At 49.6% G+C, this 24989-nt stretch overlaps 1 protein-coding gene across 1 annotated transcript in view; it reads left to right on the top strand.

Annotated features, from left to right (window-relative positions):
• The first annotated feature begins 2141 nt into the window (after positions 1 to 2141).
• EPHA10 (EPH receptor A10) overlaps positions 2142 to 24989 on the top strand; it is a 38895-nt gene continuing 16047 nt past the window's right edge. Inside the window, exons 1-6 of the mRNA XM_069477704.1 lie at positions 2142 to 2247; positions 4352 to 4416; positions 5034 to 5712; positions 12449 to 12604; positions 13349 to 13699; positions 23179 to 23312. Of these exons, the coding sequence (XP_069333805.1) occupies positions 2142 to 2247; positions 4352 to 4416; positions 5034 to 5712; positions 12449 to 12604; positions 13349 to 13699; positions 23179 to 23312 (1491 nt within the window). The remainder of the gene's footprint in view (positions 2248 to 4351; positions 4417 to 5033; positions 5713 to 12448; positions 12605 to 13348; positions 13700 to 23178; positions 23313 to 24989) is intronic.

The raw sequence follows: 24989 nt of genomic DNA, 5'->3' as shown, positions 1-24989 counted from the left end.
ATGCCTGCAGGTGTGTGTGGTGGGAGAGGGTGGGAACTGGACCCCTGGCAGCCAGGGGTTTGTTGGGGCATCCTAGCTCTTCCCAGATAATTTCCTCCATCTGTCTGGTTTCTGAGAGACCCTTGTGAGGTTAAGAGGGTCTGCATTTTGTTTTAGCACCTCCGACGAGAACCTTTGGGCTGAAGTCTCTGGAGCTCGAGTAAGAAGTCACACTGGTGCCTTAGAGACTGCTACGGGGATGGGACCTGGTCTTGAAGAGTGGAGCGAGGGGTGGTGGAGTGAGGACTGGTTTTGAAATGAAAGGAGTCCTGGGTCTCTAAGCAGCTTCTAAAAATACCATCTCCCAGCACTGGGGGATGGGGAAGAGAAAAATCAAGCGTGAGGAGAATAAAGATGGGAAGGAGGTGGGAGTGTGAGGACACTTCTTCAGGTAGATCTGATTTTAGAGGTCCAGCCTGCGTCCAGGGGCCACACAGATGCCACACCTCCTTCTGCCTTTTTAACAGGCATCAGTCTCCCAAGGTGGCCGAGCCCCAACCTCTCCTGGTGACCTTTCTTTCTGCAGGTAAAGGAGACCAATTCCTCCCACCTACTCCTATTGCTACTGTCCAGCAAGTATGTCTGTGAGACACACACACACACACACACACAAACACACACACAGAAATGGCACATGCAAGTAGCTTGTACATGGACACTGGTCTATGACGCCAGGAACTCTCATTACACCCCGTGTTCAAAGAGGCATGGACTGTGGCAAAGACGAGGTGATTCACCCAGGTAGCCTCCGCACAGGGCACGGCCCCCAGTAAGGGTTGGCTGGAGGGGTGAGGAATACATATATGCAAAACGCACGGACACTCCGACCACACAGGCCAAGTAGACACGGGACTCACGCCCATTCACAAGGCCTCTCTGGCTGTAATAGCCTCCAAAGGGAGCAGGGGTAGGTTCCCCAAGAAAAGAGCTCTGAAAAAGCCACAAAGTGGGTGGAGCTTTCTCCCCTCAAGTTCAGCCCAGATGGTGGCGCTCGATAGCCACCTCCCTCGTCCTGGAGGGCCCCAGCCCTTCCCACCGCCACAGCGTTAAACCCTCAGCTTGCACATAAATGACCTTCACTAGGTAGAGGTCGTGTTCCACGTTTTCTTGCGGCTTCTTCAGCGCCAGCTGGACTCGGCGACGATTGCACCGCCTCTTGCAGATGCCTCGGATTCCTGGCCGCTGCGCTCCTCACCAGTCCTCTGGGGTGGGCGGAGTGGGGTGATCGAAGAGGGGAACCCCAGACTCTGAGCAGACTGAGGACAGAGGTGGTTGTGGGATTGTGGGGTGTGGGGTGTGGGGTGTGGGGTGTGTCCCTCAGGAGCAAGAACCTGAGGAACCGATCCTACCCCCATCCCAGCGCCCACATGGTTTCCCAGCCTCTGAAGCACGCTGGTAGGGTGGGACCCTGTCTCCCACTTTGCTCCCCTTTCTCGGGCAGCTGCTGGGGTCAGGCTCGGCCCCTCCTTCCTGCCGGTGGTGTGTATTTGTCTCTGTGTGTGTGTCTTGTGAGGGCGGGAAGAGAAAGGGGAGGGATCGAGCCAGCAGACACCAGGGGCTCTGAACACAGGAAGAGACCAAGGGCTGGGAGATAGGAGAGCTCCCCAAAGCTTGGGGTCAGGACATTAGGTTTCAAAACCCCTGCAAGTCCTGGGAACAAGGGAGCTTCCAGACTAGCTCAGAGTGTCACTGCCTCCTCGGGGTCGCCCCTCCTTGAGCCAAGCCTACATTGCCTACTTCTCAGGAATGAGGGGCTAAGGTTTAGGGCTCTGGGCCACCGACGCCAGCTCGTCCCCCTCCCCAGAAGCCCCGCCAGCTCTCAGCGCTGCCCCACCCCCCAAGGTTTGGAGATCGGTGGGACCCCTTCCTTTCCCCCTCCAGTTGGGTGTTCCGCCCCAGGCCTATGAAACTCCACCTCCCCATCCTCTACTGGCGAGGATTGGTGGACCTCCCGTGGCGGTGCCTAGTGATTGGCCCCCATGGATGATGGTGACCAGCGAGACCCCGCCCCCAGCTAGCGCTGGGGTCTGGGGGCACTGCTCAGCTGTGCTGGGCTGGCGCGGCTTGAGCCGCCGCCGCACTGACAGCTCCGTCTGCGGACCATGGAGACCGGCGCCGGTCCACACCCGCTGCGCCTGTTCGTCTGCCTGATGCCGCTCTGTCTCGCGCTGCTTTTGGGACCCGGGCGGCCGGGGACCGCCGAAGAAGGTGAGAAGATTGATGGCTGTGCTCGGAGCCTGGGATGCCAAAAAATAGGGGGGCTGGGGACTGGGGTGCTGGGGGAAGGAGTCATTGGAGAGACTAGAGTCTGTAGTGGGGTTTGAAGGAGGCAGGCAGAGACCGCAAAGAACTGGAGAAACAGAGAAAAAGGTGGCTAAGCAATAGGGAAGAGGGGGCGTTGAGGAGCTTGGGGGCTGGAGACCTGGGGGGCTGGGGAAGAAAGAGATGGGGAACCGCTGGAGCCAGAGGCGGGGGTTCAGGGGCCGGTGAGACGGACAAGCTGAGTGATTGGAGGTGGGAGGTGTGGGGGCGGGGAGATGAAGAGAGTGGAGACAGAAAGATGAGGTGAGATCGGAGTATGGGGGCACGGGTTAAAGCCAGAAAAACGGGGGCTGGGACCACTGTGTGGACAACAGGAGGCTGAATGCTGGTCGAGGGGGCTGGGTCCGGGCGCTGCCCGAAGTGCTGACCGCGGAACTGTCCGCAGTGCTGAATGCTGAGCGTGTCTACCAGGCGCGCTCCGCGTTCCCGGGGTGAGGCTGTCCGCGATACTAGAGCCTGAGTCTTGCCTCTGATTCTGCATCTAGGGGAGCTGTGTGCTCAGCTGTATCCAGAGGCGTCATATCCAGGTGCAGAATCCTGACGAGCTGGAATCTGAGGCATTGACCGCGGGGTTGGTCGAGGCGCTGGATCGCTCGTGCTTTCCAATATGCAATTCCGATGTGGTGTCAGTTGTGCAGAAATCTGCACGCCGTAGGCGGTCCTGCCCACTGTCGCTGACGCCTCTGGAGCCAACCCCTCATAGAGGCCCTCACCTTGACGGCCCACCCCCTTGCTTAAGCTCCAGATGAGTAATCTTCCCAGATTTCAGGATGGCCGGACCTCCTGTCTCTGGGCTGTGGGCTCCTGTCCAAACCAGTGTCTGTGATTCATACTGAGAGTATGCAGACTGCTGATCCGATGTCTCCGGGGGGAATAAAGTGACTCCAAGCTTCTCTGGTGTAGGAAAGGTCATGGTTATCTATATGAAAGGACCCTTGACATTCTTTCAAAGGCAGTGGAGGGGACAGCCCCTGGGAAAGGGACTGGTTGAGGCATGAGAGATTTTATTTCTCCTGTTGCTGGTTGTATCTCTCCACTTTGCTTTCCCAGAGGCCCTGGGAATCAAACTAAAAGGTTCAAGTCTCCTCCATACCTGGTGACCCTAGACCTTGGAAGAGCCCCCAAGTCTGAGTAGATTCTGGAGGTTATACAGGAATAGCCTGACACACTCACTTTCTCCCTCTAATTGACACTTAGCTATCATTTTGGGGAACTTGGGAAGGTTGGGAAAGGTCATTGACTCCCTCCTCCCCAGTTTGAGAGCCAGCCTTAGAGTATTTGCCATAGAGTCTGCGGAAGGCTGAATAATGAGCCCTCCCCCACAATATGTCCATGTCCTAATCCCCAGACCCTGTGAATGTTACCTTAAGTGACAAAAAAGGACTTGGCAGATGTGATCTTGAGATGGAGAGATTATCCTAGATTATTTGGATGGACCCAGTGTAATCACAGTAGTCCTTATTTGAAGAATGCAAGGAGAGTCGGAGTCAGAGGGGAAGGCGCTGTGAGGACAGAGATTCAGTGATGCACTTTGCAGATGGACAAGGGGCTGTAAGCTAGGGAATACTGGTGGCCACTAGAACCTGAAGAAGGCAAGGAAATGGATTCCCCCCCCCACCCCCGAGCCTCCAGAAGAAACCAGTCCTGCTCACACCTAGACTTTAGACCAGTGAAACTCATTTTGGGCTTCTGACCTCCAGAATTATAAGAGAGAAATTTTCTGTTGTTTTTAAGCCACTGAATTTGTGGCAATCTGTAACCGCAGTTCCAGGAAACGAATACCAGCTCCTTTCCCAACTGTCGTGGCTATCCCTCTCTGGACTGGAGCTACCCATACCCACTCCTGAGGATTTGTGGTGTGGGGAAAACATCTCTGTATCATTTGTCACATTCTCCACTCCCTCAGTTAGCATGTTTACAGTGAATTCACCAAAGTATCCGTTCTCCTGCTAAACTAGCTTTCTGACATCTCTGATCTCCCCTCTCTTAGTCATCCTCCTGGACTCCAAAGCCTCTCAGGCTGAGCTGGGCTGGACTGCACTACCAAGTAATGGGGTAAGTGTAAATTTGTCCCTCCTGTCCCAGGAGCCTCTGGTAGTCCAGGACTCAGTCCCTTTAGCTCCCCATGGTTCTATCAGCTCAAAAGTGCTCCTCAGAGTGTGTGGTCTCCAGCAGCCCTGGCTTCAAGCCAGAGTGGTCTACTAGAAAATGTTGAGTCTTCGGTCAGTTAGACAGAAAAAAAAAGTAATAAGTGAGGAGGGAACTGGCTGTGTCTAGGGTCAGTAAGAGGCTCAGGAACTTGGGATGGGGTGAGGGGATCTGGGGTGTAACAGCAACTTGATGGATTGCAAAGGGCACGAAGTGAAGAGTCAGGAGACCCCAGGCACCATTCCTAGCTCTGCCACTATCTCGATGTGCACAGCTAGTCAGATCACTCTCCCTCTGGAGCCTCAGTTTCCCCAACTATAAAAATAAGGACTGGACTCATTTGTTTACAGAGTTTTTCCTAGAACTGCACCTTACAATTTCAGGGGTGTGTATAGTAGTGGGAGAGAAGGCAGGAGAAGGCAAAACGGTGGAGAAAGGGGTTTTCTGCATGAGTCACTGCTAGGGCTCGACTCCCTCGAAGCACCTTGACTCTGACCTGTCCACTTCTTTACTCTTGTCCCCAGTGGGAGGAGATCAGCGGCGTGGATGAACACGACCGTCCCATCCGCACGTACCAGGTGTGCAATGTGCTGGAGCCCAATCAGGACAACTGGCTGCAGACGGGCTGGATCAGCCGCGGCGGCGGGCAGCGCATCTTCGTGGAACTGCAGTTCACACTGCGTGACTGCAGCAGCATCCCTGGCGCCGCGGGCACCTGCAAGGAGACTTTCAACGTCTACTACCTGGAAACCGAGGCTGACCTGGGACGCGGGCGTCCCCGCCTAGGTGGCAGCCGGCCCCACAAAATTGACACGATCGCGGCAGACGAGAGCTTCACGCAGGGCGACCTGGGCGAGCGCAAGATGAAGCTGAACACAGAGGTGCGGGAGATCGGCCCGCTCAGCCGGCGGGGTTTCCACCTGGCCTTTCAGGACGTGGGCGCATGTGTGGCCCTGGTCTCTGTGCGCGTCTACTACAAGCAGTGCCGCGCCACAGTGCGGGGCCTGGCTGCGTTCCCAGCCACCGCAGCCCAGAGCGCTTTCTCCACACTAGTGGAAGTGGCCGGAACGTGCGTGGCGCACTCGGAAGGGGAGCCCGGCAGCCCCCCACGCATGCACTGCGGCGCCGACGGCGAGTGGCTGGTGCCCGTGGGCCGCTGCAGCTGCAGTGCAGGATTCCAGGAGCGTGGTGACACCTGTGAAGGTACCCAGTGGCCTGGGGGTGTGGGGTGGGAGTCGTGTGCAGGTGGCAATTGGGAGAGAGTACGTCCAAGGGGCAGGAGGGGTGGAGAAGCCGTGGGCTCTGGAGCTGAGAGTCCCGACCTTTTGTGGTGCATCCAGGGAGTAAAGTTACCACGGTGTGAATTTGACTAGATATAAGGATATTTCAGGCGCTATGATTAGGCACGTCACACAGGCCTTCTCATTTATTTTCATGGCAATAAAGTAAGTTATCATTATCCCTATTTCACAGATGAAGAAACAGAGCCTCAGAGATTAATAGTTCACGTGCAAAGTTAGGTAATGGGGAGCCAGGCTTTGAATCTGGGTTCGCTCAATTCTCAGTCAAGTTCTTTCTACCATACCATGCTGCCTCCCCTATGCATAAGGAAGAACTCTATAGCAGCCAAGCTTCAAGCTAGTGGGATTGGTTGCATTATAGGGAGTAAGCCCCGGGTCATTGACCATAAGAGGCTGGCAGGGGTATTCTTCAGCTGGAGATAGAGAAACTGGGAGGTTGCAGTAGATGACTACTAAGATCCCACTCAACTCTCTGAACTAGAAGCTCTGTGCCCCCTGGGGGAGATCCTCCGTGGTGGGGTTTTTTTCTGGGTTCTTAGATCTCTGGGGGCATTAGGAACAGACCTCTCCTTCTCTCCCCTGTCTATGGCTTTGGAGACTGAAGGTAAGGCTAGGGTTATGAATGTGTGCACTTAACATAGATCAAGTGATGCTTTTTCTAAACCGGGTCCTTTTCTGGGTACCAGGGCAACAGAAATGAGTCAGACATAGTCCCAGCTCTTGAGAAGCTCACAGTCTAGATGGAGAGATGCAAAAATTTAAAAATCACAAGAATGATATATGCTATAACAGAGGGATACACAGAGTGGTGGGAAGACAGAGGAGGAAGTGACTAAACTTGCTCTCATTCCTTTGTTCAATCATCCATTCAATATGAATTGAGGACATGCCAGCTGCATTTAAAGAGGGCTTATTATACTACATAGATGAATGCTACCATCTCTTCCCTGGGGAAATTGTGAGTTGGTAAAACACTGGGAGGCAGGAACCTTCCTGAGCTCTCCAGATATAGCTAGGATCCACCTCTGTGCTCTGTAGCACTCACTGCAAACTCTATTTCTGTACTTACCCCATGGTATGCAGTGATCTACTTATGTGTGTTTCCACCACTAGACTAGGTACTTCTCTTTTTTTAGAGATGGGTCTTGCTGTGTTGCCCAGAGTGGAGTGCAGTGGCTATTTACAGGCACAATCATAGCACACTATAGCCTCAAACTCCTGGGCTCAATCAATCCTGTGCCTCAGTCTCCCAAGTAGCTGGGACTACAGGTGTGCACCATTGTGACCTTGATTGGGAACTGCCTGAGCTCAGGCACTGGGTCTCACTAGTCCCAGCATTCCCAGTGTCCATAAAAGGATATAGGATATGCTAGGTGCTCAGTGGAAATGCATTGGATGAATGAGTGGTTACAATAGGGTGTGATACATATCAACAGAGAGCTAAGGAAGCATGCAAGGGAGAACCCAATTCTAAGGATGGAGGGGGCTTTCCAGAGAAGGCGAAAAGGCCTTTATTTCCAGGTAGCCTAGAACATTCTGAGCTTAGGGATTGTGTGCAGAAGCATGGAGGTACGAACATACTATTGTTAGGGCTAGGTAAGTCGGTCAGCATGGTTAGAGTAGAGGGCATGTGGGGAGTGTGGGGAGTGATGGGGCTGGAGAGGGGCAGGGGCAAATCATGAAGGGCCTTGAACGTTGGGATAAAGAGCTTAGACTTTATGCTTTATACCAATGGGGAGGATTTGAGGCAGAGATCTGACATGCTCAGATTTGTGTTTTCACTTGAGCTGCAATTGCAAAGAAAGGGTTGGAGAGGGAAGGATTAGAGTCCAGAAGATAAGGAAGGAAGATGGTGCAAAAGTCCACAAGAAAGAGCACAAGGTCTGAACTAAGGCAGTGGCAGAGATTGTTGAGAGATGAGGATGGGTGTGATCATGAAATAGCATCCACAGCACTTGGTGACCATGTGACACAGAAGGAAAAAGGAGTCCCCTTTGACTCATATGCTACTGGGGACTAAATGCATAGAGAGATCATTCACTGGGGTACAGACCACAGGATGTGGATGGACATATCACACCAAATTTATGGTGTCTATGGTGCATTCCAGTGGAGGTAGCTAGTAAGTGGGTCTGGAGCTCAGCAACATGGAGATGCTACCTGAAGCTGTGGGTGTGGTTGGGACAGGCCAGGTAGAATGTGTAGGGTCAGGAGCAAGAGGGCCAACAATGACGATTCACAGGACAGTGATATTTAAGGAGAAGTAGAAAAACAGAGCCCATAAAAAGACTGAGAGAGTGGTCAGAGGTTGGAGGAGATCAAGGAGAGCATGTGATACCATGACAGCCAAGAGAGATGGAGGTGTCCAGGAGGGAATGGCCTACAGCATTGGTAAGCAGTCAGGCAAATCGAGGATTGGGGAACGTCCACTTGGTGGCCTTGGTGAAAGCAGTTTCAGCTGAGTGATGGAGAGAGGGACCAGGTTGCAGTATGTTGAGGGATAAAGGAAGTTGAGAAGCTCAAATTGGGGAATCTAGAAGCCGGTATTTGACAGAGGAGAACAGGAGGTATCTTGAGGAGGACACTGGTGAGACAGGATTTGTATTATAGATGGGAGAGATTTATTTGTATGATGAAGAGCAAAAAGCCGGTGGGGTACCTAGTGGAGGATGGCAGGAGCCATCTGCCCCAGAGGGGAGAACGATTTTATTACTGATGTGGATTAGAATTGCTGATGTGTGTGTTGCTAAAAGCAGGTCCCAGCTACTTGGGAGGCTGAAGCAGGAGAATTGCTTTTGCTTGAGCTCAGGAGTTCAAGGCAGCAGTGAGCTATGATTGCACCACTACACCCCCACTCCAGCCTGAGTGAGAGAGCAATACCCCTGTGTCAAAAAAAAAAAAAAAAAAAAAAAAAGAATAAGAAAGAAAGGAAAAGAAAAGAAAAAAACAGGCAGCTTTTAGTCAGTTTTATTATTGTTTTTAGATATTCTATACAGCCCTTATTGCCTTCACCCAAAATAGGCCATGTTTACTGCCCCACCCCCTTGTTAACAGCAAGTAAAGCCCGGGGAGGGGAGCGGGCTGATGGCTGATGGAATGAGAGGTGAAGACCTTGAGGAGGTGAAGAGGAGGGATCCAGAGTGGAGACGCAGGGACCAGCCTTCAGCAGGAGGGGCCTTACCCTTCCTCTAGGACTGGAAGGAAGGAGAGAGAATATGGGCATGGATGGAGGTGTTTGTGGTTCTTGTTTTTGTTTTTTCTTTTTTTTTTTTTTTTGAGACAGTGTCTCACTCTGTTGCCTGGGCTAGAGTGCAGTGGCATCATCATAACTCAAAGGAACCTCAAACTCCTGGGCTCAAGTGATCCTCCTGCCTCAGCCTCCCGAGTAGCTGGGACTACAGGTGCACACCATATCCTGCTAATTTTTTCTATTTTTAGTAGATATGGGGGTCTCACCCTTGCTCCTGACCTCAAGTGATCCTCCCTCCTTGGCCTCCCAGAGTGCTAGGATTATGGGCATGAGCCACCGTGCCCAGCCTGTTTGTGGGTTTTGAGGGAATTACCAAATGATGGCCTCTTCCTGTGCGGTAGGAGGGAGGGCATCTGTACCAGTGGACAGTAAGATCCTTGTCTGTTTTATTCATGGCTGTATATCTTTAGAGCCTAGAACGGCACCTGGCTCATAGTAGATGCTAAAAATATTTGCTGAATGAATGGATCAGGGGCTGGAGGAGGAGGTTTTTCTGGGAAATGAGGGAAGAGGAAGAGGGAGAAAGAGAGGATGACTCAGGGCCCAGCTCCATTTCTGAGTTGTGCTGAGCCCCCTTGCTCAGACCAAGACCAGACAAAGGCCACTTGTAGAGGCCTTAGCTCTGCCTCAGGGAGTGGGGAGCTGGGGAGGAGGCCAGGAAAACTTCCAAAGGGAGGTGTCATTTGAACTGGAGTTTGGAGAAGTATAGACGTTTGCCAGGAGAAAAGGGGTGGAAGACATAGGACAAGACCTAGAGGTGTGAAAGGAAGACTCCTGGGCACTGTGGGTAGAGTGATTGACAGTGGGGAGCTGTTGGAGGGTTTTAGGAAGGGAAATGAATGGTCACATTCATATTTAGGAAGTTAAGCCCTTCCAAATGCCTTCTGTGGCTAAGTACAGACCCCTCTCTAAAGGTAGACGGAGGGCATGGTAGCTCACACCTGTAATCCCAGCACTTTGGGAGACTGGAGCAGGAGAATTGCTGGAGGCCAAGAGTTCAATACCAGCCTGGGCAACATAGCCAGACCCTGTCTCTACAACAAAGAAAGAAAAGTATCCAGGTGTGGCAGTGCACGTTTGAGGCTGCAGTGAGCTATGGTCGTGCCATTGCATTCTGGCCTGGCCAATAAAGCGAGACCCTGTCTCTGGAAAAAAAAAAAAAAAAAAAACCCACAAAAATCCAACAAACAAACAAAAAATAAAGGTAGATGGATGAGGGAATAGAGCTAGGATGTTCTTTACCTCTTTTTGTTTCTCTCTTTAGTGGCTCCAACTCTTGTCCCCCCACTCTTAGCCACTAAAGGAATTAGTGAAAGAATTGGGGTTACTCTTGGGGAAAAAAGATCAGGGGCTATATCCTGTATCTTTAAATCTGTGTGGGACTGCCCTGGAGCTGAGAGACCCAAGGAGGTATGTCCTCTGAGGCTCCACTGGGCACAATGATGTGATGGGGGGGCACGAGGGCATTACAGAGAGGCTAATTTGGGCTCATCTTAAAAAGCACTTTCTAACTGCCAGCATTATTCAACAAAGGTAGACTAAAGCGGGTGAGCTCCCCTTTACAAAGTATAGGAGCAATGACTGACCACAGCAGGGAAAGCTCTGGAGGACCAAGCCAGTGGGAGTTGAACTAGATGACCTCGGCAATTCTAACTCTGACCTTGAGCGAGAGAGGGAGAGGTTGGAATCTCAGTCTGCGCTTGCTTCCGCACACTGGGACAGCAGCCACTGGGTACACGGTACACTCGGGGGAAGGGAGGCTCCAGCATTCTTTCCCTATTGCTCTGGGACCCTGCAAACAGCTGACCTCTCTGGGCCCTCACCCCCTCTCTTACTTCACAACAGAGGTGGGCAGGCCATGGCTGTTATTCCCATTTCACTGATGGTGTCTTCAGGCCAGAGAAGCACAAGGAGTGTCCCAGCCAACACTGGTGCCCAGGCCTCCGAGTCCCAGCCTGGGTCTCTGCTGGACACCAGACCGTATGATAGGTTGGCTTCATTCTTTGTTCTGAAGGCAGGGACTTCCGAAGGTTCCTGGGCTGCTGAGACCACCCCCCAAATTGTGTTGTCCAGAACTCTGGGCAAGATGGACCCTCCCACACCTAAACCCTCCAGATGATGGAAATTCTAGCCCCCGTCCCACTTCTCCCACACAGGCTGAAAGGTCTTCCCAAGGGCTGGTGTGCATCCTTTCTGTTGTACTGTGTCTTCTTGGAGCTGGAGAGCAGCCAGCCTTCCATCACCAGCTAAACTAGAGGGGAGGGCGGGAGACGGTTGAGAACCACCGAGCTTTGAGAGGAAGGGCCAGCAGACACTGCCTTCTTCCTGGCCCAGCCGGTGAGAAATTTTTTCAAGTTGGTGTTTAGCCGTTTCCACTTTAGGCCTGTGGGGGAGGAACAGTAATTATTACCATTATCATGTAGATCTGGTTGATACTGGGCTAAGCGGTTTACACGTTTTTTTCTCAGTTAATCCTCTAACAACCTTTTTGAGGTAGGTATGTTACACAAGGCTCAGAGGGGTCAACCAACATGCCCAAGGCCACACAGCAAATAAGTGGTGCAACTCTGCTACAAACCCCGGGTTGTTCAGATGGAAACACTTGTGCTCTTAACTACCCGCATTCTGGGTGAGGCAAGGAAAGAGAGAGAAGCAAAGTAGCTGAGTGGTGTCAAGACTGGAACCAGGTGTGACTCATGGTCCAAGGAACTTTTAATGTCTCTCTCCACCCCCCTCCACCTGGCTGCTGGCTGTACCTTCAGTTGGGGATTTATGACACACTAACCCCACATGAAGGTGCTGCTGGGAGGATGAACATTGACAGGTGTGTGTGGTGTGTGTCAGAGTGTCTCTGTGTAAATGGGAGTGTGCGCGTGTGTGTCTGTCCCTGGGTAACTGTGGAACAGCCTTGGGGACATCTCTTTTTCAGCTGTTCCTAACATCAGGACTGCAGAGTTTGGCTCATTTTCTTCCCACGGGCATTAGGGCAGCACGGTGTGGGCTCTGAAACCAGTCTTCTTGGGCTGGAACCCCGCTAGCTGGGGGGCACTGGGCAACTTACTTCACCTCTCTGAGCCTTAGGTGCCTCATTTTTCAAATGAGGATAAAGTACATACCTCATACTTCACGCCGTTGTGAGGATTAAGTGAATTAATAGAAGTAAAATATTTCAGTGTTTCCTGAACATGGTGAGCGTTTACTAAGGATTAGATAACGGGTTGTTCGGGAGCTGCCACCCTGTGGGGACAGTGCCCACTGGAGTATCTGAGTCCCCGGACTCTGTCCCCATCACAATTCGAGGAGATAACCCCACTCTAACCGAGACAGGCGGGAAAGAGGGGAGAGCCTGTGGGGGAGGCCCCTCCTCCTCACCGGCCCCTCCCCGCAGCCTGCCCACCAGGGTTTTACAAGGTGTCCCCGCGGCGGCCCCTCTGCTCGCCCTGCCCAGAGCACAGCCGGGCCCTGGAAAACGCCTCCACGTTCTGCGTGTGCCAGGACAGCTACGCGCGCTCGCCCACCGACCCGCCCTCAGCTTCCTGCACCCGTGAGTCCCCCTCCTGGCTGCATTGCGGAGGGCGGGGGGTGTCAATAAAGGTGTGACGGGGGGCGGGGGGCGGTGATCCAGGCGGCGATGAATCCGGGGCTCCGCCATTGGGGGCCGTAGGGACGGTCGTGGGAAGGGGAAAGCGGGGTGGGGGCAGGGGACCCTGGGGTGAGGATGGGGGCTGGGGCCTTGGATTAGAGGAACCAGGACAACTGGGCGAGTCCTGACCGAGGCTGAGGTTAGGATTCTTGGCGGATCACCTAGTGGAGGGCCCCTCCCCCGCCCTCACCTCGCCTTTCCCTCCAGCCGGGAAGGGGACTCTGTCCCGCGCACCTTCTGTTCTCCGTCCCGTACTCCCATCCTCATCGCCTCACTGACTTCCTCCCACCTCATCACTGACTGACCCACTGCCACGTCCTGCCCCCAACGGGCCCCCACGGCCCCGTCCTTCCGCACTCACTGGGATGGATGAGCCCCCATCTCTGTTTATCCATCCTGGTCCCCTCCCTGACCCCCACGTCCCCGTCCCTCCAGCCCCACTGCCCGTCTTCGCTCATCCACCAGTCGCTTCACTGACTGCCCCGTTCCCTCCTCCTTGACTGACCCCCACGTCCCCGTCCCTCCAGCTTCACCGGAGATGGCTGAGACCCTCTCCCCGCTCATCCATCCGGGTCCCCTCCCTGGCCCGGACACCGGGTCCAGGGCCAGCCCCGCCCCCGACCCCGCCTCTCCGTCCCGCCCCAGGGCCGCCGTCGGCGCCGCGGGACCTGCAGTACAGCCTGAGCCGCTCACCGCTGGCGCTGCGGCTGCGCTGGCTGCCGCCCGCCGACTCCGGCGGCCGCTCCGACGTCACGTACTCGCTGCTTTGCCTGCGCTGCGGCCGCGAGGGCCCGGCGGGCGCGTGCGAGCCGTGCGGGCCGCGCGTGGCCTTCGTGCCGCGCCAGGCCGGGCTGCGGGAGCGCGCCGCCACGCTGCTCCACCTGCGCCCCGGCGCGCGCTACACGGTGCGCGTGGCCGCGCTCAACGGCGTCTCGGGGCCGGCGGCCGCCGCGGGAGCCACCTACGCGCAGGTCACCGTCTCCACCGGGCCCGGGGGTAAGGCCGCCCCGCGCCGGCACCTCCCCCACCCGAGAGACCCCCGCTCCTTCTGCACCCCGCGTCCTCCCGAGGCCGCCCCCGTCGGTCCTACAGGGAGCCCTCCCACCACAGCCACCCCAAATAAGCCACCATCTGTACAAGCCCCCAGCATGTCTCCAAGAGATGAAGGGACCGCAAAAGCCACTGACCCCCATGACCCCCACCAAGGGTCGGCCGCCTTCTCCCAGTCCCCCGGCAGCGACTGGGGATGCAGGGACTCCTTGCTGCTGGGCTAGAGAGGATGCGAGCATCTCAGTGAGTCTGCCTAAGCCAGCGGGCGCTCCCCTTTCTCCGGGCCACCTCGCAGAAAGCCTCTGTCCCACACCCAACTCTGCAGTTTGTCTCACCTCCGATTTCCCAGAGAAAAAGAGATGGAAAATCCTTTACTCTTTGGCCTTCCCTTTTCACAAGTTTCAGTAGGAAGCAGAATCGTACTTCCCTCCTTTTTGTCTCAGAAAGAGGGGTCCTGTCCTGTGTCCCCCGCCTCCATCTCTCGGCCTCCGGAAGGGTTTTGCTGCATCACCAAGGGCGAGGGGACGCAGAGAGTCAGACTGCAGGAGCATGGAACCCCCCCCCGCCCCCCCCTCCCCCGCCACCGGCCAGCACGTTTCTGAGTCTGCATATGAGATAAATAAACGAAGATAAACCTTTTTTCTACCACACTTTCCTCGTTCTTGACATTTACTTTTGATTTGCCTGAAGGTGCTGGGGTGCACCTTCCAGTAATCCCTCAGGTGTCCTTTGCCAGAAAGATGAGTGAGTGGTATCATTTCTGAGACGTCATATCTGAGCAGATGGGATTGGTTTTTCCACCCTACTTCCCTGTCTTCTGTGATCCTGCCTCTCTGTCTTCTGGCAGCTGTGTTGCAGAGGAGAAGTCTGAGGCTAGGGTTATTTTTATTCTTTTGTAAGTATACACATATTTGAATAATTTCTTAACCTACTGATGAAAATAAAAGTTTAACCAATATGGATTTCTTTTGATTGAGTGTGGTTGGAACACAATAAACTTTTTGATCTGCACAACTTTTTTTTTTTTTCCTCTGGGAAAGTTTTCTTCAGCTACTGTTTTGACCAGAACTTCTGATCGCTCCACTGTATCTCTTAAGAATATCTCTAAGCCTTAGGTTGTACATCCCTTTTCTGATTCTCAAATCTTGTCACTTCCTGTATCATTTTTAGCTCTTAATCCATTTCCTCTGCCTTTTAGGAGAGATTTTCTGATTTGTCTGGTTTTCTGGAGTGCAGTGGTATCATCATAGCTAACAGCAACCTCAAACTCCTGGGCTCAAGTGATCCTCCTGCCTCAACCAGTTCTGTTCTTTACTATCTCTAATGTGATTTAACATTCGCTAATGCATTTACATTTTAAAAAATTCAATATAGAAAAAGAAAAAAACCCATAATCCTATTGCACAAACAATTCTTAATATCTTGGAGTATATACATCTAGAATTTTTTTCTATCTTCTCTGTATTTTTAAAAAATTTAATTAAGAGATGGGATCTTGGTTTGTCACCCAGGCTGAAATATAGTGGCATGATCATACCTCATTGCAGCCTCAGACTCTTGGGCTCAAGTGATCCTCCCACCTCAGCCTCCTGAATGCCTGGGACTATAGGTGGGAACCACCACGCCCAGCTCTTTATCTCTGTACCCATCTTTATATCTAACTACTATAAAATCCCTTTTGTATAATACAGTCATGTGCCACATAATGATGTTTTGGTCAATGATGGGCCACATGTGTGACGGTGGTCCCATAAGATTATAATGGGGCTGAAAAATTCCGATTGCCTAGTGACTGTGTTAACAGTTACCTACTGTATTCAGTACAGTAACATGCTGTACACCTTTGTAGCCTAGGAGCAATAGGCTATATCATATAGCCTAGGTGTGTAGTGGGTTATACCATGTAGGTTTGTGTAAGTACATTGTTACGATGTTCACACAATGATAGAATCGCCTAATGATGCATTTCTTAGAACATATGCCCCATTAAATGACACATGACTGTATATGTAATGCTGATTTTTATCTGGCATTTCGTATTAACAGCCCTAACTGTTGTTTTGATATAGATGAGTTTAAAAATCATGTTGAAGAAATACTCTTCTGCTTCTATTTTATTAATACAAACGCTAAGCTTTCACTGATTCAGCTGCACTGTGTTTGGCACTGTGCAACATCATTTTCTACATCAATTCATAGAACTGGAATGGTACTCATTTTTCAAAAGATGAAACAAGGTGGAGAGGCCTAGAGAGACCGGTCTGTTCCTAGGTCTTAAACTTAGATCTGTCTGCCCCCCAGCCATATAATGTTTCTGCTTTTTACTGAACTGTTTTTAAAAATCAGGAATGGATGTTAATTTTATAGAATACTTATTAAGTATTTTCAAGATGACTGCATTTTTACCCCCTTTGCCTTGTTGGTATGGTGAATTCTGTTAATGAATTTTTCAATGTGAGCTCTTTGCATTCCTGGATTATACCATACTGCATATGAATATGTTATTCTTTTAATATTTTGCTGAGTTCACTTGCTTATATTGCAAGATTTTTTTTCCATCTACATTTGTAAGAGAGATTAATGTTTTTTATTGTGTTCCTCGTCAAGCTTTGGCACTGTGGTAAAGCTGGCTTTGGAAAAGGCATCAGGAAGAATTTCTTCTTTTTCTCTGCTCTGGAACAGTTTAAATGACACAATTATACATTCTTTAAGGCATGAAAAACTGCCTGGGAAACTTTCTGGGCCCTACACCTTTTTTGGGGGGAAAGTTTGATGATATTTTCAACCTTTTCTATAACTTCTTGAATCAGTTTTATTAATTTGTGCTTTCCTAGAAAATCTTTTGATGTTCTTTGTCTAATTTATTATTAGCAATGTATATTTTAAAACTTTCCTCATCTGGAGTGAACTCCACTTTCTCTTTCTTCATGGTGTATCATTGTGATTTCTCTCTTTTTTCTTAATTATCCTTGCCAGAAGTTTATTTTATTGGTTATGACAACGAATCAGCTCTTGAACTTATCAACTCCACCGTTCTTTACTTTTGTCACTTATTTTATGATTTTATCTTTATTAATACCATCCTCCTTCTTTCCTGAAGTCTTTTCCTAGGTGAAATCAGTGCTTAGTTATTTTTTGTTTTCATTTTTTAAACTTACGAATCTTCTAAGTATAGCTTTGGTCATATCCAATACATTTTTATACATAATATTATCACATTGTTATTATGTTAGGGTTTTCTGAGGTATAATTCATATACCATAAAATTCACCCCTTTAAATTGTAGAATTCAGTGGTTTTTTTCATATATTCACATGGTTGTACAACCAGCACTATCTAATTCTAGAACATTTTCATCACCTCCAAGAGGAAACCTATTAGCAGTTACTCCCATTCCCTCCACCCCCTCCAGCTCCTAGTAACCACTAATCTACTTTCTGTTTCTATGGATTTGTCTATTCTGGGGATTTCAATACATAGAATTATATGATATGTGACCTTTCATGACTAGCTTCTTTCACTTGGCATATATTCAAGGTTTATCAATGTGGTAGCATGTATCAGTACTTCATTTCTTTTTATGGTCGAATAATATATCCATTGCATGGATATACCAGTTTTGTTTCTCCATTCATGAGTTGATGGACATTGGGCTGTTTCTAACATTTCAGCTATTATAAATAATTCTGCTGTGAATATTCATGTATAAGTTTTTGTGTGAATATTTTCAGTTCTCTTGGGTATACACCTAGAAGTGGAATTGCTAAGTCATATGCTTACGGACCTATGGACCCAATTGTGTCCCACTTAAATTTGTATGTTGAAACCCTAAGCCCCAATGTAATTATAGATGGAGATAGTGCCCTTGAGGGTGTAATTAAAGTTACAAGAAGTCATAAGGGTGGGTCCTAATCCCATAAGACTGGTGTCCTTATAAGAAAGGGAAGAGACACCAGAGCTCAGTTCATTCTCTGTCTGCGTGTGCACAGAGGAAAGGTCACGTGAGGACACTGCAAGGAGGTGGCCGTCTGCAAGTCAGGAAAAGAGCCCTCACCAGAATGCAAACCTGCTGGCATCTGGATTTGGGACTCTGGCCTCCAGACCTGTGAGAAAATAAATTTTTGTTATTTAAGCAGCCCGGTCTGTGGTATCTTGTTATGGTAACCTGAGCTGACTAATAAATGCGGTAACTTTTTAACTTTTGGAGGAATTAATTGCCAACTGTTTTTCCAGGCAGATTTCATCTTACATTCCTACCAGCAAAGTACAAGGGTTCCAGGTTTTGCACATCCTCACCAACACTTGTTATTGTCTTTTTGACTACATCCAAACAAGTGGATATGAAGTGATATCTCATTGTGGTTTTGATTTGCATTTACCTAATGACTAATGTTGAACATCTTTTCATGTGCTGGGTTTTCTTTTTGTCATCAAGTTATAAGTTATAGATATAGATATTCTGGATAGAATTGTGTTAGACCCTTGTGTTAGTTTCCTGGGACTGCTGTAACAAGGTTCCAAAAAACTGGGTGGCTTGAAACAAAAGAAATGTATTGTTCACAGTCGTAGATGCTAGAAGTCTGAGATTAAGGTGTCAGTAGGGCCATGCTCTGACGGTTCTAGGGGAGAATCCTTCCGTGCTATTCTACCCTCTGGTGTTTGCTGGGGCGTTCCTTGGCTTGTATTAATAGATACGTCTTTTCATTCACATGCCCATCTTTTCCCTGTGTGTCTTCACATCATTGTCCCTCTATATGTGTGTGTGTCTTTGCCCTTTTAATAAAGGGAAATCTCCCCTTTTAATAAAGACACTAGTCCTATAGGGTTAAGACTCACCCTAATGGCCTCATTTTAATTAGATTGCCTCTATAAAGACCCTGTTTCCAAATAACGTCATGTTCTTAGGTACTAGAGGTTAGGACTTCAACATATCTTTTTGGGAGACACAATTCAACCCATACAAGCCTTATCAGATATCTAATTTGCAAATGGTTTCACCCACTCTTACTTTCTTGAGAGTGTCCTTTGAATGTCAAAAGCTTTTAATGTTGATGAAGTCAACAATTTATTTATTTTTTCTTTGGTCACTTGTGCTTTTGGTGTCATCTCTAAGAAACTATTGCCTAATCCAAGATCATGAAGATTTATACCTATGTTTTCTTCTAATATTGTAGTTTTTACTCAAATTATTTTAGAGGATGTGTTTTCACTTCCAGCTGACTTGATTTTATTTTATCTTTTTGTTTCTGATTTTGCTGCTCCATGGTTAGAGAAAGAGGTTTGTATCATTTTTACTCTTTTTTTCCCATTAACAATTGAAATTTTCTTTGTGGTATAAAATATGGTAAGCATTTAAAAACTATTTCATGGCTACTTTAAAACAATGTTCATTATTTTGTAGTATAGCTTTCTCTCTCTTTCTCTCTCTCTCTCTATATACACACAGATACATACACACATACACACAGATGCTTCTCAACTTACAATGGGCCTATGCCCTGATAAACCCATCATAAACTGAAAATATTGTAAGTCGAAAATTCATTTAGTGCACCTAACCTACCAAACATCATGGCTTAGCCTAGCCTACCTTAGACTGTAGGCTAATGTAAGAGCTCAGAACACTCACATTAGCCTATAGTTGAGCAAAATAATCTAACACAAACTCTATTTTATAATCAAGTGTTGAGTATCTCATGTAATTTATTGACTACTGTACTGAAAGTAAAAAAAGAGCAGTTGTATTACTTTCACACCATTGTAAAGTAAAAAAATCTTAAGTGAAACCATCATAAGCTGGGACTGTGTGTCTGTGTATAAAATTAAGTACCTTATTTAGTTTTTCTATTTCCTTCTTATTTTCTATTTGATGTTCTAAAGACTGAGTGAGAGGTTTAAGTTTCCCATTCTGCTTGTTATTTTGTTAAAATATCTTGTATTTGTAATGAATTTTCTTTTAAATATTTTAATTTTGCTAATGCACTTTTAGTTTCCACACAGGGCCTTTCTCACTTTCTCCATTTTTATTTCATCTTGTTTCTTTTTCTTCTACACCTATTTTCTCTGTATAGCCTTTTGTACCTAATTGGTGGAGGCTGTCTGAGTCTAGGTCTGTCACCCAGGCTAGAGTGCAGTGGCATTATCATAGCTCACTGCAACCTCAAACTCCAGGACTCAAGGGATCGTCTTGCCTCAACCTCCCACATAGCTGGGACTACAGGCATGTGCCACCATGCCTGGCTAATTTTCTTTTTTTAAGACAGAGTCTTGTTCTGTTGCCTGGGCTAGAATGCCGTGGTGTCAGCCTAGCTCACAGCAACCTCAAACTCCTGGGCTCAAGCAATCCTCCCACCTCAGCCTCCCAAGTAGCTGGGACTACAGGCACTCAATGTGACACTCAGCTAATTTTTCTATTTTTAGTAGACATGGGGTCTTGCTGTTGCTCAGGCTGATCTCGAACTCCTGATCTCAAGTGATCCTCCTGCCTTGGCCTCCCAGAGTGCTAGGATTACAGGCCTGAGCCACCATGCCCACCCTGTAGGTGTCTTTTTAAAATCAAGAAACTTTTCCCAGAATCCCTTACCTTGTTTCTCCTTTTGTTGGCCAGAACTGGATTACAAGCCCAGCCCTAAACCAGTCTTTGGCAAAGGGAATGAATGCACACAGTTGTCTTAGAACAACCAGAATTTACCCAGGTCATCCATGGGGAGACAGTAGACTCTGAATTAAAAATTGGGCTCAGTCAGCAGGGAAGAGGGACAAGGCTGTTGAATAGTTTCCAATACTGTCTGCTGCGCCCTTGGCCCACTTGGGCGCTGGCTGAATCTCATCACGGATCCACAGCTGGAGAGCAGGTGCCTGGTCTCAGTTTTAGCTCCATTCTCAGGATTTATCAGGCTTTCATCTAATGTGTCTCTTTGGGGCTGAAAGGGAACCATGTCCTATCTCTATATCCTGGCTGGCCTATGCTTTCAACAAATGTAGTTCAAAAAGTGACAATTCCTAGCACTTCCTATCTCTGCCTCCCATCTGTATGTAGCTGCAAGGGACTGTGCCGCTTCCTAGGATGCTTCCTCACTCCTCTCGTCTTTGTGTCCAGGTCTTTTCTGAGAGCTGCCCTCCCGAAGTGAATTTAGGCTGAGAGGCACTCCTCCGGGGATAGGGAAGAGCACTTTTCCTCAAAAGCAGCTCTGCAGCAGAGTGGTGGCTGTGCATTGTCCAGTTGACAAAGACCTCGCTGTTTTTAAAGGGTCAGACACTGGGGGGAGGAAGAAAGGATTTTTCAAGTTATTTTTAGAATGGGAGGCAATGCCACTCCGTGGGCAGCATAGCCTGGGGGTTCATTACAATTCCACTTTTTGATCTAGTTCCACTGGCTTTATCATAAGTAGAAACAAGCCACTCCACGTCCCAGCCCCCATTCTGGCGATCAATTATCAAGACCTGTTCATGGTGAGGTTGTAGGTTTTCAACTATTTCTGTGTGCTTATGTTTTCATTGGAATTTGGGAGAGCCTTGGGGTGGGGGCCGCTAGATGGATGCCGTTTAAGACTAGAAGCCCCATCCGTGCACTCGGCAAAGACTGAGCTGTGCGTGCCGTCTCCGCTTCCTTGCCCCATTGCTGTCTGGTACCTACTTTCCTCAGTCCCCGGGAGTCACCAGGAACCTCCACATGGGCATTTTGAATCATCATCTTACCTGTCTCTTGTCAGCACATGACACTGCTAGGTAAGCTTGTGCGGAGCCCTTCACATACATGACTTCATCAAGTCCGCACAGCAAGCCTAGGAGGGGTTGTCATTGTTTCCATTTCACAGAGGAGATAACTGAGGCTCAGTATAGATCAGTAACCAGCTGATAACTGTAAGAGTCAGGAGGGAACCTTCTTAAATGTTCTCTTCCCTGGGCTTCTGTGAGCTTACTCTTCCCTGGTTTTTCTCATACCTCTATGGCTCCTCCTTTTCAAACTTCTCTTCCTTTGCCTGTCTCTTAAATGTTGGTGTTTCTCAGGCTTATTTCCTAAAAGCTTTTCCTCTTTTTCTATGCATTTTCCCTGGGCAGTTTCATCCAATCACCCTTTTTTTTTTTTTAAGAGACAAGGTCTTGCTCTGCTGCCCAGGCAGTGGGCAGTGGCACGATCACAACTGACTGTGACCTCAATCTCTTGGGCTCAAGTGGTCCTCCTGGCTCAGCCTCCTGAATAGCTAGGACTACAGACATGTGCCATCACACCCAGCTAATTTTTCTTATTTTTGTAGAGACAGGATCTTGCTATGTTGCCGAGGCTGGTGTCAACTTCCTGGCCTCAAGCAGTCCTCTCACCTCGGTCCCCCAAAGTGCTGGGATTACAGGTATCAGCCACCGTGCCTGGCCTCTTTTTCTTCTACTTCTTTTTCTTGTCTAATTGCTCTGCCTACAGCTTCCAGTATTATGATGAATAAAAGTGGTGAGAATGGGCATCCTTGCATTTTTCCTCATGTTAGACAGAAAGCTTCCAGTCTTTCACCATTGAATATGATGTTCACTGTGGGCTTTTCATATATGGCCTTTATTATGTTGGGGTGATTTCTTTCTATTTGTAGTTTGTTGACTGTATCACTTCTTATTTTTTTAATTTTCTTATGATGGCTCAATAAGAGCTAACGTATTAGCTATTTACCAGACCACTATTTTTTTTTTTTTTTTTTTTTGAGACAGAGTCTCACTCTGTTGTTGCCCGGGCTAGAGTGAGTGCCGTGGCGTCAGTCTAGCTCACAGCAACCTCAAACTCCTGGGCTTAAGCGATCCTACTGCCTCAGCCTCCCGAGTAGCTGGGACTACAGGCATGCGCCACCATGCCCGGCTAATTTTTTGTATATATATATTTTTTTAGTTGTCCATATAATTTCTTTCTATTTTTAGTAGAGACGGGGTCTCACTCTTGCTCAGGCTGGTCTCGAACTCCTGACCTCGAGCGATCCACCCGCCTCGGCCTCCCAGAGTGCTAGGATTACAGGCGTGAGCCACCGCGCCCGGCCCAGACCACTATTAATAGAATAGTTACGTAGCTGGTTTCCCTGCCTCTAAATGCTGTCTTATATTTCCAAACTACAGAAAGTGTAGAAAGAGCCTGGGGGATTAGAACCAACCACCTTGAGGGAAGCTGGGTGTTGGGGGGGAGAGGCAGCAGGAGACGGCAGTGAGTCTGGCTGTGCGGGGAGGGGGCCTGCCTGGCTGTCACCGAAACTGAGATGCTCTCCCCTGTGGCCACGCCCCTCAGTTGATCCCTAGCCCCTTGCACAGCCCCTTAGGCCACGCCCAGGTCCCTAGCTCCGCCCACAGCCCCGCATGCCCCGCCCTTCCAGCATCCCCCAGCCCCCCTCCACTCCAGCCCTGCCCCAGAGTAGGTAAGTCCAGGTGGAGAATCCCACGTTACTCCCTTGCAGTGCCCTGGGAGGAAGATGAGATCCGCAGGGACCGAGTGGAGCCCCAGAGTGTGTCCCTGTCCTGGCGAGAGCCCATCCCCGCTGGAGCCCCTGGGGCCAATGCCACGGAGTACGAGATCCGGTACTTCGAGAAGGTGAGTGCCGGTCTGGGGGGACCTGGAGCCTGCCCCCTCTCCTGCGGGCTTCCTCTTCTTCACGCCCTCCTCCCAGCGAAAGTCCTCCGTACTTCTCTCCCAGACATAACCACCGGTCTCCTAGGTGGCCTCCCACGCTTGAGTCTCTCCCTTCTTCCTGTCCCCTGCACACCCTGGACTCCAGCTCTTCCTCTTCCCCCAGGTCTGCCTCCATCACCAGGTATCTCCACTCTCACCGCTTTGCCTGGTATTTACAGTTGACCAAGCACTTTCTCTGGGGGCTGGTCCAGATTTTGTGTGGCTGAATCTTATCCATACTGTTTGTAGAACTCTTGTTAAGAAAGAGGACACGGAAATATCATATTGTTTCTAATTTTACTAGAATGTGTGACGCTGGGAGCACATTGCTAGGTCTGGTGGTGTGCTGGTGTCTAGCAACCAGCTCTCCAGAACAATAAATGTATTAATTATTATAATTTTACTGGTATAAAAGATGGGTCACACATCATTTACAATAAAAATAAAATAAATGCAATACTCTTCAATGTAGATGCCATCTAGCCAATCGGTTCCCACAGGCTCCTTCTGCTGATTTTTGCTGACCTCCTGTATCCATTGTCAGTCTACGGTTGCAGTTCTGCCACGATTTGACAAATGGAGTTCATCCCAATCCGCTATCTCTTTTCCCCACAAGTTCATTATCTTCAAATCTGACATGTAATCTACTGTTAAAACTGTTTCTCACATTGGTGCAAATTATATTCATTAAAATGACACCTCTTTCAGCTTCAGCACTACATATGTCAGAGCTTCCCTCAGTGGCACAGGGACTTCTTTGCTGAATCAGATAACAGTTTTTGAATACTAGAAGTCTGCTGAGAGTGTGCGTGCTGGAGGTGAACAGGGAGGAGGAGGGAGTCTTGAGCCACTGCTGGGCATTTGACCCAAGTAACCCAGAGGATGGGGTGCTGCTGGCTGAGATGGAGGACCACTGAGGGGGAGGGGCAGGTTTGGGGCAAGAGGGTGAACTTGGTTTTGCTCATGTAGCACTCAGCGGGGCCGTGGTGGGGACTTGCAGGTGTGAAGCTCAAGGGAGTGGCCTGGGCTAGAAAGAGAGAGAGAGCATGTGTGTTGGGGGCTTTAGCATAGAGATGGTAGCAGAAGCCAGGGGACTGGAGGAGATGACCTAGGAGGGGAATGCGCCTGAGAAGAGTGGCCAGGACAGAGCCCTAAGGAACCCTGATGTTTAGGAGATAGCAGCAGAGGACGCTGGGAAGGAGTTTGGCATGCAGCAGGTGCTTAGAAAGGACTCACTGACCTGGCATTTGGGCATCAGAGCATAGACAGGAGTCCCAAGGCTGAGCTGGGTGGATGCTCCCAGGCCCTTAGTCAGGGAGGGAGTACAAATTTCCTGGGCACAAAAACTCTCAAAAAGAGGAGCAACTATGTTGGAAGGGAGATGTCAAGGAGCCCACTGATCAGAGGCACCACTGGGTCACTAGGCCTGGGCGGGTGTTGGGCAGCTCCCCTCTGGAGCCCTGGCTCCTCTCGTCTCAACCTCTCTCTGCACCCCAATCTAGCCTCCTCTGCAGAGGGGCTTGCCCATGCACATCGTGGCACCCAGGGTGGCAGCCTTGCTGCCTCCTCCTCCCTGCCCCCAGCCTGCCCCACCTTGCA

This window comes from Eulemur rufifrons, chromosome 8 (assembly GCF_041146395.1).
Source record: "Eulemur rufifrons isolate Redbay chromosome 8, OSU_ERuf_1, whole genome shotgun sequence".
In the NCBI taxonomy this organism is placed as follows: Eukaryota; Metazoa; Chordata; class Mammalia; order Primates; family Lemuridae; genus Eulemur; species Eulemur rufifrons.
Note: the sequence above shows the minus strand (reverse complement) of the source record. Positions and strands in the feature narration are given on the sequence as shown.